This window comes from Microtus oregoni, unplaced genomic scaffold (assembly GCF_018167655.1).
Source record: "Microtus oregoni isolate MIOR12 unplaced genomic scaffold, Mior012 000041F_ref0000270, whole genome shotgun sequence".
Lineage (NCBI taxonomy): Eukaryota > Metazoa > Chordata > Mammalia > Rodentia > Cricetidae > Microtus > Microtus oregoni.
The window spans coordinates 20,650,131-20,667,357 of NW_024543208.1; the positions used below are offsets into that span (position 1 = coordinate 20,650,131).

The window sequence follows — 17,227 nt, forward strand, 5'->3', positions numbered from 1 at the left end:
TTGGGTATATATCCAAAAGTGGTATTGCTGGGTCTTGAGGAAGGTTGTTTCCTAATTTTCTGAGAAATTGCCATACTGATTTCCAAAATGGCTATACCAGTTTACACTCTCACTAGCAGTTGAGGAGTGTTCCCTTTACCCCACATCCTCAACAGGATAAGTTGTCATCAGTGTTTTTGATCATGGCCATTCTTATAGGTGTAAGATGGAATCTCAGAGTTGTTTTGATTTGCCTTTCTCTGATGGCTAAGGGTGTTGAGCATTTCCTTAAGTGTCTTTTAGCCATTTTAGATTCTTCTGTGAGAGTTCTCTATTTAAATCTGTACCCATTTTTTAAATTGGATTATTAGCTCAATTTCTTGAGTTCTTTGTATATTTTGGAGATCAGCCCTCTGTGCAATATAGGTTTGGTAAAGAACTTTTCCCATTCTGTATGTTGTTGTTTTATCTTGTTGACTATTTCCTTTGCTTTACAAAAGGTTTTCAGTTTCAGGAGGTTCCATTTATTAATTGTTTCTATCAATGTCTGTGCTACTGGGGTTATATTAAGGAAGTGGTCTCCTGTGCCAATGCAGTCATGTGTACTTCCCACTTGCTTCTCTATGAGGTTCAGTGTGGGTGAATTTATGTTGAAGTCTTTGATTCTTTGCAACTTGAGTTTTGTGCATGTCGATAGTTTACAGTCACCTTTGTGAAAGGTCATAGCTTCCTCTAGGGAAGGACTAGAGAAAGGCTAACAGTAAAACTTTTAGGTGTTTTTTCCAGGTCCATCCTTGGGAGAATCTGGCCACTCCTTTATTCAAGAGGTTCTGAGTCTACAAACTGGCTCAAGGGCAGAAATGTGTTCCTGAGCCAAGATTCTTTTTTGCTACGATCCAATGTATACTTTCTCTATTTGTTTAAAATTTTTCTGCTTATATAGTTCAAACAAAAATTCAGCAGCCTTCTTATCTATCTCAGGCCTAGAAACACCATGCTTGATTAGTCAGTATAAAGGTCCATACAAGTCACGCCACCATAAAATTTACTTTGCCTGTGATGACCATTATGGTTAGGTTATTATGAGCATTGCTGTGCCAGTGCTACCAACTAAAATAACTACTATTACCTTGCCTTTGGCAACTCAGTGCTTCTGCCTGCTCCCTGCTACCTGGGGCTCAAGTAAACCCATTGCATTCAATTCATTCACCTGTGCAGAGTCTCAAACCCTAAGGTCTGGCATGGGGGTGGGGGTTGACCACAAGACTATTCAACTGTGCATGTTTCCCCTTTTCACACTTTTTATCTTATAGGAGTAGTGGAGGGCATATCTTCTGGGCTTTCCTATTACAGAGGATTAGGCTTTACACATTGTACCCACCCAGTATAGTACTATAATTCTCTTTGACTTAAAATCTCTTCTACGAATTCTAAGGGATTACAGACACTATTCCCAGAAAAACTTCCAATCACAGTAGATGGAGAAAATAAAGTATTCTATGATAAAACCAAATTTAAACAATATCTATGTACAAACCGAACTGGAGAGAAAACTCCTTCTTAAAGAGGTAAACCACATCCAATAGGAAATAAATAACCCCAGATCGTTAAGTCAGAAGAGAGAAATACACACATTCATGACAACAGCAAAATAAATAGGAATCAACAAGAGGTGCTCCTTAGACAGGTCTCATTAGCAAGGGTTCCAATTCCACCAGTAAAATGACACACACTGAAACAACAGATGTGAAAACAAGATCCTTTCTTCTATTACTTCCAAGAAACACACCTTCACATCGAGGATAGAAATCACCTTAGGGTAAAAGAATGTAAGAAAAACTACTCCAACCCAGTGGATCTAAGAATCAAGCTAGTGTAGGGATTTTAATATCTGACAAAACAGACTTCAAACAATAGCCTATAATACGGGCTGAGGGAGAGGTTTATAGACAATAATTCACAAAGACATAATCCTTTCTTGGTGTTGGGAGTGTAATTTGGAAAAATAAAATGTCTATTTCAGTCATTCCATTCCTAATTATATGGAAACTCCACTTAAATTCCATTTGTGATTGTACAAATTTAGGACATATCTATAGCTGGTTTCTAGGTGAATTTTTAAAAGGCCTTTATTATTAGTTATCCCTTCCCATATTCCTACCATACCCTGGCCTCCCATCACTCACCCTAATTATTCTGTCCCTTGAGAATTCATCTTTATCCTTTTATAGGAATATGTTCTATTCCCCAATCCTTGGAAGATCCCCTCATCCTCCTGACTGAGCCCTTACCATCTGACCTATGTGGATAGTCTAAATAAAACTAACACTGTGAAGCTTAATACTACCATCTACAAGTAAGAAGAAACATACAATGTTTGTTTTGCTGAATCTGTGTTACTTCAATAAGGATTATTGTCTCTAGATCCAAATATTTATTTGAAAATTTCAAATTTTCAATTTCTTAGTAGCTGAAAAGTATTATATACAGAAATATATCATATTTTCATCATCTACTCCTCACTGAGAGGACATGTAGGTTTTTCGTACATTCTGGCTATTATGAATAGATCATAAACAGACATGGATGATCAGATATCTCTGTAGAAAGATGCCTTGCCTTGTGCTTTGGGTAGATGCTGACATTTGATAAACATGATAGAGCTGGATCCTACAGTTCATCATTCTTGGGTTTGAGAACCCTTCATACTGATTTCCATAATGCATCAGTTTGTGCTCCAACCAGTAGTGGGTAAGAGCTACAAATTACCCATAACCTTCCTAGCACGTGCTGCTGCTGCTGCTTTATTGAACTTGGCCATACTGATATTAGTAAGACGAATTGTCAAAGTAGACCTCATTTGCATGGGGCTTAAGATTCACAACCAGTTTTGTTTCATCTTTTGAGAATTCTCTTTTTAGTCCTGTACCCCATGTTTACTTGGCAGATTAATTTTCTGGATGCTCAGTGTTTTTATGGATTTGCCAGCTATACAATGGGAAAAGAGTTTTGGCCTATCTGTCGATGTCTCTTTTGCTTAAATGATGCCTTCCTTTGTTGTGCAGATAATTTTTAATTCATGGGGATGATTGAAGATTGATGTAGAGAGGCACAATTCACCCGGGCAGTCCGACCTGACAGGTGGTGGTCCTGCATGCTGTAAGAAAGAACTTAGGGAGAATAAGCCATGAGGTGCAAGCCTCTAAGCAGCACTCTTCCATGGTTACTTCTTCAATTCCTGCCTCCAGCTTCTTACCCCATGACAGTTCTTTTCTCGACTTCCCTCCGTCATGGACTGTGATTTAAATAAGCAGAAATAAACCTTTTCTCATCAAGTTGCCTTGGTCACGGTGTGTTTTCCCAGCAGGAGCAATCTAAGAAAGCAATCTAAGAGTATACATCACTAAATAAGCCGATGTTTCTCATCATCTGAGAATCAATTAGTACAATATCTCTCTATACCACTCCTGGGCAGATAGTCAAAGGGCTCTACATCTTCCTACAGAGATACTTGCTCATACAAGTTTCTGTTACTCTATTCATAGTAGCCAGCAATTAGATACAGCCTAAACGTGCAACACTTGCTGAATCAATGATAAAAATGACATTTTATCATGTACAACTTTTGCTTTAAAAGTAGTTATTTTTGCATTGTAACCATATTTTATGGTTATAGCATAACCATATTTTATGCTATAACTCACAGTGCATTAACTGAAGTCAAATTCGTACATATACCTTGGAAGGTAACAAATAGCACAATGATTCTCTCCTCAGAGAACCACCAGAAGGAAGAAGCATGCTGAAGTTAAACATTCCTTAGCAACACAAGAGGTAGTGTGGATACCACTCTTGGGAATATACCCAAGAGAGGCCCTATCATACAACAAAAGTATATGCTCAACTATGTTCATAGCAGCATTGTTTGTAATAGCCAGAACCTGAAAACAACCTAGATGCCTTTCAATGGAAGAATGGATGAAGAAAGTATGGAATATATACATATTAGAGTATACTCAGCAGTAAAAAACAAGGACTTCTTGAATTTTGCATACAAATGGATGGAAATAGAAAACCTCCTGAGTGAGGTAAGCCAGACCCAAAAAGAGGAACATGGGATGTACTCACTCATATTTGGTTTCTAGCCATAAATAAAGGTCATTGAGCCTATAATTCGCGATCCTAGAGAAGCTAAATAAGAAGGTGAATCCAAAGACAAACATATAGGCATCCTCCTGAATATTAACCTTCATCAGATGATGAAAGGAGACAGAGACAGAGACCCACATTGGAGCACCGGACAGAAATCTCAAGGTCCAAATCAGGAGCAGAAGGATAGAGAACACGAGCAAGGAACTCAGGACCGCGAGGGGTGCACCCACACACTGAGACAATGGGGATGTTCTATCGGGAACCCACTAAGGCCAGCTGGCCTGGGTCTGAAAAAGCATGGGATAAAACCGGACTTGCTGAACATAGCCGACAATGAGGACTACTGAGAACTCAAGAACAATGGCAATGGGTTTTTGATCCTACTGCAAGTACTGGCTTTGGGGGAGCCTAGGCAGTTTGCATGCTCACCTTACTAGACCTGGATGGAGGTGGGTGGTCCTTGGACTTCCCACAGGTAAGGGAACCCTGATTGCTCTTCGAGCTGATGAGGGAGGGGGACTTGATTGGGGAAGGGGAGGGAAATGGGAGGCGGTGGCGGGGAGGAGGCAGAAATCTTTAATAAATAAATAAATTTAAAAAAAAAGAGGTAGTGTGGCTATGACAACATCATGTTATTGAGTTTCTGAACTCCAAATATGCCAGGCCATAAACTTATGCTATTTAATGCAGTCACTTTGCATTGCTAATTGTGAAAAATATTCAGGAGTAAAGAACACCAGATCAAATTTTCGCTGTTAAGAAACAAGTTGTTATGACGTCTAGATGAAAAAGATGCAAAAATCCAAAGGGGAACATAGTGCAGATTAAAAAAAAATAAGAAGGAAGGATCCAGAAAGAACACTAATACACACCAAGGCTCAAGATGTAGCAAATTTATTTAACAATTAATTATAAATACTTTGAAAGTTCATTTTATTTGAGTTGATATAGGCAAGATTAATTTAAAAAACAGACATGATATGCTGGTTAGAATGTACCTAATGGGAAAGAGTTATTAATTGCTAGTGGGAGTATGAGCTAGGAAGCCACTCTGCAAATCAGTGTGGATACTCCTCAAAATAGGAAAATAAATTTATCTTAACTATAGCTGTATGACTCTTAAGTTCATACCTAAGGTACTCTATAGCTTACTATAGTGACAATTATGATATTTATTTTTAGCTGATTTATTGATAACAGAAATGGCAAACAGCACAGATGACCATTAGTTGATGAAATATAATGAAAATATGGTAATTATACACAGTCGTATATTATTCAGCTGTTAAGAAAAAATGTAATTAGAAGGTATATTTATAAAAACAATCATGATGCAGAAGGTGAGTGAGCCAGACCAAGAAAGACAAGCATTACATGTTTCTCTTAAAAGTGAATTCTGCCATTTACAGACTAGATATGTGTGTTTCAAGTGTAATACACTCAGAGGATATGTGAGAGTATGAGACAATAAGGGGCAATATGGATCTGCCCAGGAGGGATCTATAGAATATAGAGTTAAAAAGGAATGAAGGGGAAATTAGAACAAGAGGAATGATGGAGTTGGGTATAGCAGGACAGGGTAAAGCTAGGAATATGGAAAGGGATAACTATTAATGAGTCCATTAGAAATGACACATGAAAACTTACTATTATAGAAGCATCCTAAAACATATATATATGTAATTGAAGTGGAATCATAATTACAATGTAAAAGCCTATGCTCCAACTAAATACCTTATGTCACCAAATAAAATGTCTACTTCCCAGAAAGGACTACATCTTCCTGAATTGTTGTCCAAATGGCCTCATGGTCCCCCAATCACTACGGATATTGAAAATGTTATTCGTTATTCACTACAACTAATGATGATGGTAGCACATACTTCTGGCATATAACATGGGGAAATTCAGATGATAGTAAACTAGAGACTTCACCCATACCAAAAAAATTCATATTCATTCCATTAAAAGTGGCATATATTCTTGGAAAACAGAGAAGTAATCACCAGCTTTCCCTAGTTTTACTAAAGTTATGATAACATAGTTATATGTAACATAACTGTATTAATGACCTGCCTAAAAATGTGCACACTGACACACTAGGGGAAATATGGAAATATTAGTGAGAATTTCTGGGATTCACTAAGCCCCCTTTGATTAGGTTTACATTACACTCCATGATATGGAACTCAAACTTGATATTGTTTATGTTTAGACTAACTAAGTCATGTGGTATAGGTAGACACCTACAACCATTATTGCACTTGAGGACTATTGAATAAAATGACTTCTGATGATATATTGCTCTACCTGTAGATCAGAGACTCCCACAACTCTCACCATAGGAGCTTCTTCAAGTAATGGATAGTAAATAAGGCAGAGACCAAAGCTGAACAACCACTGTCTAGGGCCAGCCTCCAGCGCACAGGATTTTGATAGTAATCCACGTAGCCAGTGAAGCTAGACACGTCTGTCTGAAGAGGGCTAGGGAAAAAGGCACTAACAAACTCTCTTGGTGACTTCCTTCTTTATTCTCTCTCTTTCCTTATTCGTTCTCTCCTCTCATGCTGCTTTACAGCTTTTATACCTCAACAGACTCTCCCAGGCAGTGCAAGGGTCAAAATGGTTGCATTCCATTTCTCAAGTAAATGGTTATAGGGAAAAACGTGTTTTTTCATCTCCCTCACATGACTAAGCATTATATGTATTACAGGTGAAAAATATGTTATCCCAAGAACCCATATACATTCCTACCTAACCAACTTATAAAAGATTAACTGTGTGGACAAGCAAGATGTTCTTCTCAGATCTTTTACTGGCAGGCTGCATTTTGCAGTTACAAAGAAGGGGCCAATTACTTTATTACTTATCTTGAAAGGTAATCTTATAAGGAATCTTAAAGGAATCACAAACCTAAACTTTTATATATGAAAAAGAATCAGTCAGCTCTACTTTAAATCTTCAAGGTGCATATCCATTCATTAATAGTTTTTTTTTTTTGTACCAGGAGATTGAGGGCGAAATGGGTATAAGGAATTAATCATCACCTTTGGTCATCAACCAAACCTAGCAAGGAGAGTCCATCAGCCAGTAATAATTGAACTGCTTTGTTCTTGTTCCCGACCTTAGAGAGTTCCGCATTCAGTTGTGTGCCTTTCTGAAACTTTAGATTGTCTTCTTGGGGTTTTCACCTCAAAGGTATTTAACAAAAACCTCTTAGTCTCACTTTGTTATTTTCAAAGTTTTGTTTTATTGTAACGCACAGTAAATGCATTTCCGGACATTAATGTTAAAAGAATTTAAACTAACTAAGCTACTAGGACTCAACTGTTAGTCATTAACTTGAACTACAATCTATACAGCTCTTTAGGTGAGACTCACAGACTCTGGCTGTGAAACATATCTTTGTATTTATTTTTATTTATCAAAATTCTGTATAAGTTTTTATTATTATCATCAAATTAGATAGTACAGCTCAGGGAGGACTCATCTTCTTGAGAATCTGCAGGTAAAAATGCCCAGTAGAATAGGATGTTTCCAAGAGATAAACATAATATATTACAGGCCGTGGAGATATCCCTATGTCCCCTCACACCGTGCTAGATACCGGAGAAAGAGAACTGCAGCAGACATGTAAAGGCACAGCAGAAGCAAAAGACATTCCAGGGTCTGCAGTTCCGTGGACATGCCTGAACAAGAATGGCCCAGCAGAGGATTCCCTTTTGCTGGGCTGACACCTGGAACTTCATTTTCATCCTGCTGCTCCTTCGTCATGACCAGTAGCACTGAACAATATGCAGAAAGTGAGATAGTTTGGAGTTCGCAGTCATAAATGGGATTTTTTTTTTAACAAAACTCTGCTCTCAAGGCTCACAGATTATTGTGGAAAGGGGAATGGAAAGATTCTAAAAGCCAGAGATGATGGATGATTATGAAAGCAGCATTTTCCTGATGTAATAGGACAGACACACTTATGAATTCAATGAGAGGATGAGAAAAAAAAAAAAACCCGTACAAGCACAATCCAGACAGAATTCAAACATGAGAGAGAAGTGGGCATAAAGTGCCACCCCTAGGAAACATGGTGAAAATATATTGTATGGGGGGGAAAGCCCTCACCACCCCCTTCAAAATAAAGATGTTTTAAAAATGCTACTCCTAGCTAGAAGTTATTCTCAAGTGATTATTGCTAGGAAATGAAAATTTGATTTTCTTCAGTGGAGTGAAACTAGATATATCAACCTCCCTCACTCATTTGTGGGCAGAAACAATGATCACATAAAATCAATAGACATTAATTGGACTTCAGATGTCTTGGTGTCTTCTTTCTCTTGGGAATGGGGCTATTTTCTTTTAAGACAAAGAAAGATTATGAAGTTGAGTGGGATGGAAGGAGACATGGATCTGGGAGTAGTTGCACAATGAGAAAGAATGTAATTAAATATAAAGTAAAAAATTCTCAAAGAAAACAAAATTAAAAAAGTATAAGGGTAGATGATTGATAAGTCACCAAGCTCCCAGACTTTACCAATCGTAATCAGTAAATAAACATGTTTCCACTATTTCTTCTCATCAACCTATAAGATACAATGAACAGTAAATAACAGAGAGACCTAAACTGAAGAATATATAGAAAGTGGGAGACTTAGGAGTGCTCAGCCCTAAATGGGATGACTTGATTGAACTTGTCTCCTGAAGGCTCAGAGATCCTTCTGGAAACATGAGTAAAAAGATTCTATGAGAGAGAAGTGATAGATAACATTATTGAAGTAGCTTTTTCCAGATAAAATAGGACAGACTCTCTCACAGAAAGGGTGAGAAAAAGACCTGCGTAAACTCAACCCAGACAGAATTCCAATAAGAAGAACTGGGCACAAAATCCAACTCCTGATAAACATGATCAAAATAGGTCATATCATAAAACTTACAAAATGTGTTTTTAAAACCCCACTCCAAGCCTCATAGTTATTTGCAAGAGAAAGTTGCTGGGAGACAAAAACAGTCAATGTCTTCAATGGAGTGGCATGGGTTAAATCAGCCACACTCACTAGCTCACTCCAAGGCAGCCACAATGGTCACATCTAATACGGCAAGCACAAAGCAGACTCAAGGACTTAGTATCATTGTCTTTGTTTTTCACTTTTGTTGGTTTGCTTTGTTTTGTTTTAAGGCGGAAAAAGAACATGAAGTTAGTTGGGTGGCAAGAAGGGATGAAGCTGGGAGTAGTCACAGATGAAGGAAAATGTAATCAAATATGAAGTATAAATATAAATTCTCAAAGAAAATAATAATTTTAAAAAAATGGAAGGATCAATGAAGCACACAAGTAGGTTACCCAGTTCCCAAATATTAGAGATCTTAATTAGCGAATAAACGTGTTCTGCCCATTTTCCCTCATCAAACTATGAAATGCATGGCTTTCAGACTGATGTTTTATCAATTATAAGCTAGTTCACTACTAAAGAAATTTACCCTACACTGTTCTTCACCCCTCCTAAAAGCATTTCAAGCATTACTTTAATAACTGTTGTATGAAATAAACAGTGAATCCACATGTGCGGGCGGTCTACGTCTCCGCGATACACATTGGCCGCAGAAGACACAACCGATAGCAGACACTCATTTTCCTGAGAGTATTTTTTCAAGGAGTGGAATTATTCTCTAGAATTTCATCTGCTTTGAGTATTCCTTATTAGAGTCAATACAGAGAAAATAAACGGGAACATGATTACTATATGAACAAAGAGTGTTCAGCTGATTTTACAGTGTGTAAGGGAAATCTATAAGTTAGGAAAGGGGATTTATTTACCTTGGAGATCCTGGAGCATAACATATGCTGATAAGAGAGTGAGACTTCCTGAGGTGGAAGAAAAAAAATCCAAATAGCCTTGGTTGAAGTGGAAGAGGAACTGTTGGGAAGAATCTCATCAGTTGCCAGGTTCTGTTAAATGAGAGACTCCTGTTGCTAGGTTCATGAATCTAGAACTTACTTCATAGGTAACAAATAAAGGATTTATAGTGCCTTGTCCATTCTCGAACAAATGTAAAATGAGTTTTTACAATGTTTTGTGAAAAAGACCATAACCAGAAAGGAACACAGCCATCACTTCACCGGATGGTAAGTTTTCAGAAGATTCTGCAAGGGACAGAAGCACAAATATTTAAGAGGTAAATGCATACATCCATTAATTTCAGGACAATTGTTCATAATTGGGGATGAAATATTTAAAGGAAATGTTTCCTTTAAATATTTTTCCACTCTCTTTTATAATGGAGATTCTAGTTCTTTGTATGATTTACTACATCTAAAATGATAGAGCCTGGGTAGTAAATTGGCTAGTTATTGATGATTTGAAGTTCAGAGGAGAAAAAAACTTAAAAGATGATATCTGAGAGTTAACATGAAATCTGGACAAAAAATACCATTTCTCTAGAGTTCTGGATGCTATAATCATTTTATACAGTAATTTAATAAATGCAAGATTCAGCTTGCTCACTTTTTCTATAAATTTGTTTCTTAACTTATATACTTCAATAGATTTAGTCATTAATTCTGACATACTTTTCTTGGCACAATCATATAAATGGTGCATTTTTAACACAATTCTTTTCTCTACACCAGAAATACACTTTCTATAATAATTATCAAATATAAATTGAAGCATTTTTGGATAGTGACCAACATGTCAGGGTTTTAATCATGGTTTCATGAGAGTGTCCTTAAATGTCTTTTATGGTTATTTTTACTTACATAGGCTCTTAGCACTTTATAGTTATGCATATTATTCCTTATCTAATTTTTCAAAATAAAAATACACTAAAGGTATTGATACCAGAGAAGAGAGATTGCACATTTAGTAAAATCAATGACACGAGAATGAATCCCTGAAACCTGTATAAAAAACCAGGTCAATGGCCTATGCTTGCAATGTCAGCAAGGAGGAAGCAGAAATAGGCAGTTTGCTAAGACCTGCTGCCCAGTCATTCTTCCCTCTTTAATGAACACCATGCATGTGACCAACTCTGTGTCAAAAGCCAAGGTGGTTGCGGCCTAAGAAATTATTTCCAAGGCCAATTCTTGGCTTCTATAAACACAGACACACATACCCACAAATACACGATACATATGTGTATATATGCACACATGCTTATATAAATACAAGCAAACAAAAAACAAACCAATAAAAATATTAAACTTTAGAATGAACTGCACAAAGAAGATAAATATCCTCTGAGGTCTCACTAGCCAAGATGAACTGTGCTGTCCAAACATATATTGGCATGCACACGGGATTCTTATTCACACTTTTGTACACACTCATGTGCAACAATATTTTTAAAAATGGAAAATACAAATGAGAGTAACTTTTAGCCTGAGAGAAGTGTCTGCCACCTTGAAAGAACAAGGAGGGAAAGGAGCTTACAAATGTACTTAATGAGCAAGACAGTGTTTGAAGAGGGTTACAAATTAAATATATATGTATATATATATATATGAAAAAACAATCTTATTTGTTCAGCTAAGGAAGTCCACAGTTGCTGTTGAGGAATGGTTGAAAATTAGAACATACAGAAACAATGTGAAAATGAGAGCAAGTTATTTAAAATTGTGAGTATGTTCTAAGAACTAGGAGAGTATTAGAAACGTATTTGAACAGGGGCAAAGTGTATTCTACCACAATTAAAGAAAATTACCCAAGCACAGTGTTGAAAGACCTTAGAACAAAGACTAATTGATTTTAGCCAGTTCTCTGCTCTTTTGTTCTCTAAGCTGACTTTATCCTGATTTACATACAGCTGTGGCTGCCCTTCTTTTCTGTTTCTTTTAGTTCTGCTGGTCTGTTGGATCAACTCTGCCAGAAGACATACCACAAAGGGCCAATGCTGCACACAACCAGACCAACTGAGGACTAGGAGAACAGGATTTTCTCCTGTTCCTCCTTTGTTTTCCAATAGGACATAGTGACTGTGGATGAAGTCCAGGTCCATGATAGGATCATGATCCTTCAGTTCTGGATGCGAATGATGTTCTTCCCCTCCACATGGTACCCAACCGTGCATGCTAAGTATAGCAGATCTCCAGAAGTAGTAATACCCATGAGGGTCACTGATACTGGGGGACATAATAGTTCTCTAGGGTGGCTGTCCTATAGCCTGCACTTTGGAGGAGAGAGACACATTATCACCATGAAACCCATGACAAACTTAATATCCAGAAACTTCCTACTGTTCACCTACACTGAGCAAGGTGATCTCCTTGCAGAGCAGCCTTTTGTGAAGAATGACTGCTACTACCACGGCTATGTGGACAGTGACCCAGAATCCATGGTCATTATTAATACCTGTTTGGGGAGTTTGCAAGGCATATTTGAGATAAATGGCACATCTTATGAAATTGTCCCCAAGAGCTCAACTTCAACATTTGAACACCTGACTTACAAAATGGACAGCGAAGACTCAGAATCATTTCCCATGAGATGTGCGTTAACAGAAGAAGAAACTTCACGACAAAGGAAAGTTCAAGAAAATAATGATGATTCTCTTATGCAAAGCCAATATGAGAACTGGTGGACCCACCACAAGTATCTTGAATATTATGTGGTGATAGATAATAAACAATATGTTCATAGAAACCATAATACCACAGCTTGTATTCATGATATTTTGCAAATGATCAATGGAATAAATGTTTATTATCTTCAAATAGATATTGAAATTATTTTAACCACACTTCAAGTGTGGAGTAAACAAAATCATGTCGATGTAGAAGGAGATATTTATAATGTCCTAGACGATTTCTGCAACTGGAAGAATAAAAACATTGGCAATCAAATTAGGCACGATATCATACATCTTTTTCCCAGGCAAGGGTATGGTATGTATTTAGGGCTAGCTCATGTAGGTACAGTTTGTAGAGCTGCTAATTGTGCTGTTAACAGTTTCATGTCTGATTCAATGGCAGACATGGCATTCATTATCGCACATGAGATGGGTCATAATTTGGGTATGCTTCATGATGACAGTGAATGCACTTGTGGGAGACAAAGCTGCATAATGGCCCCAGCAAAATCCAATTCCAATAAATTCAGCAACTGCAGTTATGAGCAGCTCTATGAAACAATTACCAGAAGAACCTGTTTATACAATATTCCAGATGAAGTCGTCAGCACAAACCTGACCTGGTGCGGGAATAGTCTGGTGGAGGAAGGAGAGCAGTGTGACTGTGGCCACTCTGAATCCTGTAAAAGAGATCCATGTTGTAGTGATGACTGTGTTTTCAAACGTGGTGCTGAGTGCGCTTTTGGACTTTGTTGTAGAAGTTGCAAGTTCATACCAGCAGGCACCGTGTGTAGAAGACAAAACAATGAATGTGACCTTCCGGAGTGGTGCAATGGAACTTCAGCTGAGTGTCCAGAAGACATGTACGTAGCAGATGGAAATCTTTGCCATGATGGTGGTTATTGCTATAAAAGGGCATGTCACAAACATGAGGCACACTGTCAGATGATTTTTGGCAAGGGAGCCAGGAGTGCAAATGATACTTGCTACATGGAAATGAACAAACGGGGTGACCGTTTTGGTAACTGTGGTAACAATAGCTATAACTACATACGATGTAATAGCAGTGATGTACTCTGTGGACGAATTCAGTGTGAGAAGGTGATGGAGCTTCCCCGGAGGAGAAAACATGAAACAGTGCATTGGACTCACTTCAATAATGCTACCTGCTGGACTGTGGACTATCATTTTGGGATAACCATAGCTGACATCGGAGCAGTGAGAGATGGCACGCCCTGTGGTCCCGACCATATGTGCATTGACAGGAAGTGTGTCAATAAGTCTGTTTTGTTAAGTAACTGTTCAGCATTCCGATGCAATATGAAAGGAGTGTGTAACAATAAACATCACTGCCATTGTGATGCCAACTGGGAGCCACCAGACTGTCTCCAAAATGGCTTTGGAGGTAGTATAGACAGTGGGCCTCCTCCACGGAGATTAACAAATTCCAACTGGGGTAAATATTCGCTAGCTTTTTTACTTATTTTTGTGGTTTTGTTATTTTCTATAACTGGCATAATTAGAAGGGTGCAATATTCCTTAGACTGAAACCACAAGCAGAGCCAAAACCAGAACCTTCATCCGGTGCCAAAATTTCACCTGAAAAGCAAGACCCCAACCTTAAATATTTACTTGCACAGGGAGATGCTAAAGGTAAAAAGAAAACATGAAGGAAGTAATAAAAAATACTTATCCTATAAGAATTCCTTCATGTATTGGCATGTAGACTTCTGAACATAGGAATATCATTATGTATGTGTGCCTGAAATCTCAGGCCAGAAGTTCTCAAGACTTCCCTTGTTTGGATACCAAAAGCATTCACCACCAAATAAAATGAGGTCCTATCATATTTCTACTTTTCTTTAGTTTAAGCAATTTTTTTTTTTTGCTTTGCTTGTGATTGAATTGATGTCTGTCATCCACTCGCTTAGGTCAAACCTATGGGACTCTGTTTGTGTTTCTTTGCATTTGGTTTCTCTGAGCTCTAAACCCCTTACCCTTTCCATCCTGCTTTATCCCATAGAGAGAAGGCGCCTCCAAATTTTATTTCCTCATGACATAGTCCGTCCCCAAAATCCTGTCCCTAGGAGGGCCAGAGTAAGATTGGAAACCTGCGAGAACGTTTGGAGACTCTCATCATGTGGGAGCAATAGTTTCTGCTCTCACATGATGCTCTCAGTAGTTCTCACTCCGCTGGAGATTGTAACACAGTTTTCAGAACTTCCCAACAACATATCTGTCCTGGTTACATCCTGTAATGAAACACCATGACCCAAACAACATGGAAAAGGTGTCTATTTGGCTTTATACTTCCTTATCACTCTCCATCATTTAATGAGGTCAGGACAGGAACTTAAACAGGGCAGGAACCTGGAGCCAGGAGCTGATGCAGAGCGCATTGAAGGGCTGCCACTTGCTTGCTTGCTCCTCCTGACTTGCTCGGCCTGTTTTCTTATAGAACCGAGGATCAGCAGTTCACCACCCACAATGGCCAACCCCCTCCCTAAGCAATCAATCACTAAACAAGAAAAGGTCCTACATTTTCTAGATTTCCTACAGCTCGATCTTCCAGGGGCATTTTCTCAGTGAAGGTGTCCTCCACTCAGGTGCCTCCACCATTTGTCCGGATGACAAAAATCTAGCTAACCTAATATTGTCTTGCCTACAGATTTAGCACAATGATGAAACATCACAACTCTAATTATGATCTCAGGTCTATAGAAATTCCAGTAGCAAAGTCTGTCCTTGGAGATTATCCTCCCTCAGCCATGAAACAGCCTTCAAATCCTTAGACAGCTATCCAGACCTTCTGCCCTTTGATAACCAGTCCTAGTGCAGAGAGTTTTTGTCAGTACAGACATGAACGTTTCTGATTATGGAATAACGGTACACTTTAGTCTTATCTGAAATCAGAACTTTTGTCATTTCCCTTTACAAATATGGGAAGAGAATTTAAGCTTAGATATTATTTTCTTAAAATCTCTAACAGAAAACAATAGATCCCAACACTCAATTCTGAATCAAATTTGTTTGGCTATAAAATGAGATCAAGAAGATATTCTCAAATTTGTATTGGAATAAATATATGTAAATCCTATTTTCTTACAAAACAAAATTTAAGTTCCCTATTAAAGTTTAAAAAACAAATTTTAAAATCAGAAAGGATCCTTTTCTCAAAACAGTGACTGGGGCTAATCTCACCCCCCAGACTGTATTGTAGTCACGTTTTAGGCTTCCCCAAATACCACCCTATCTGCACGCATTGGCAGCTGAATTCTCAATAAAATCTTTGAAAACCAGAAGAACCTGGAATCAATAAAGTTCAAGTCCTAAAACACTAGGATTGCTGATCTAGAATAGTATATCCAGCAAAATGACTTTCTATGACTGATGAAGAAAGATTTTCTATTACATAAACAGCTAAGGAGGTTAGATCCAACAAATCAAACAGTATTTTGAGCAAAAGAAACAAATGAGCATAGCATAGAGATTGCACCACTAAGAACACAATCAACATCATCCACCAGCTGGTCTGAGAGCATCTCTTAGCAGTCCTTATGGCCTACATATGATCACAAAGGAGGATCTTAGTGAATTCGTTCCGTTTAAAGGAATCCCTGAAGCGACTGAATCGTTTACTTCCTAAGCTTAACAAACTGCTTTGGTGAAAGGAATGTTTTATCTCCGCATAGAAAAGCCTATGATTTCACCTCCTTTTCAACATCTTGGGTCTGAGCAAGACTCCCTCTCAGATCATCTTCGATCATTCCATCTTCGATCACTCCATCTTAGAAGATTCCTTTCAACAATGTTTTCTTTAAAATATTCATGCAACGTTCATCAGGTCAGAAGGTGTATAATAAGGGGTGTCTGCTGTGCCTTTATCTGGCTAACATTATACTGATTTTGTAAAAATAATTTGGAAGCTTTCTACTGATTTTCCTTGTATGGAATATTGTTTAAAGTATTGATATTAGTTCTTGTAGGAATTTGAGTAAGAAATCTCCCCCCCCCCCCCGCCCATAGTCTTGTACATTCATTCAAACACTTGGTTCCCATTTGGTGGAGGTGCTTGGGAAGGTTTAGGAACTGTAACCATGCTGGAGAAAATACGTTGCAGGAGGCAGGTGTTGAGAGTTTTGAAAAGCTGCCTGCTGTTTCCAGTCATTCTCCATCCTTCAGCTTTGTGGTTCAGTGTGTAAGTTCTCAGGTTGATGGTCCTACTCTCACGCTTGCCTTTTGCTGTCAGGCTGTTGCCAGCACTATGGATTCTAATCCTCTAAAAACCAGAGCCAGAATCTACTCTTTCTTCTACAGGTTATCTTGTTCTGTTTATTTCATCACAATCCCAGGACAACGATACATGCAGTTATTTGTTTGGTAGAATTCTTCAATGAATTCACCTTGACTTTAGTTACTTGGTTTTTTTCTCCTAAAGTGTTTTAATTTTATTATATATACAAGGATTTCACACTTGTATATAACATAATTTAATCAGGTTTATACCCTCCAACTTCTTCTACATCTCTCTAAAAAT

At 38.0% G+C, this 17,227-nt stretch overlaps 1 protein-coding gene across 1 annotated transcript; it reads left to right on the forward strand.

The window, feature by feature from the left end:
- The first annotated feature begins 12,096 nt into the window (after positions 1-12,096).
- LOC121433807 (disintegrin and metalloproteinase domain-containing protein 26A-like) lies at positions 12,097-14,238 on the forward strand. The gene has a single exon (XM_041632371.1). The coding sequence runs from the start codon at positions 12,130-12,132 to the stop codon at positions 14,236-14,238; it is 2,109 nt and encodes a 702-aa protein (XP_041488305.1). The 5' UTR covers positions 12,097-12,129.
- Positions 14,239-17,227: the final 2,989 nt, after the last annotated feature.

Bases quoted from the DNA above. Each gene is read 5' to 3' on its own strand.
- LOC121433807 (XM_041632371.1), top strand. From the start codon at position 12,130: ATGATCCTTCAGTTCTGGATGCGAATGATGTTCTTCCCCTCCACATGG.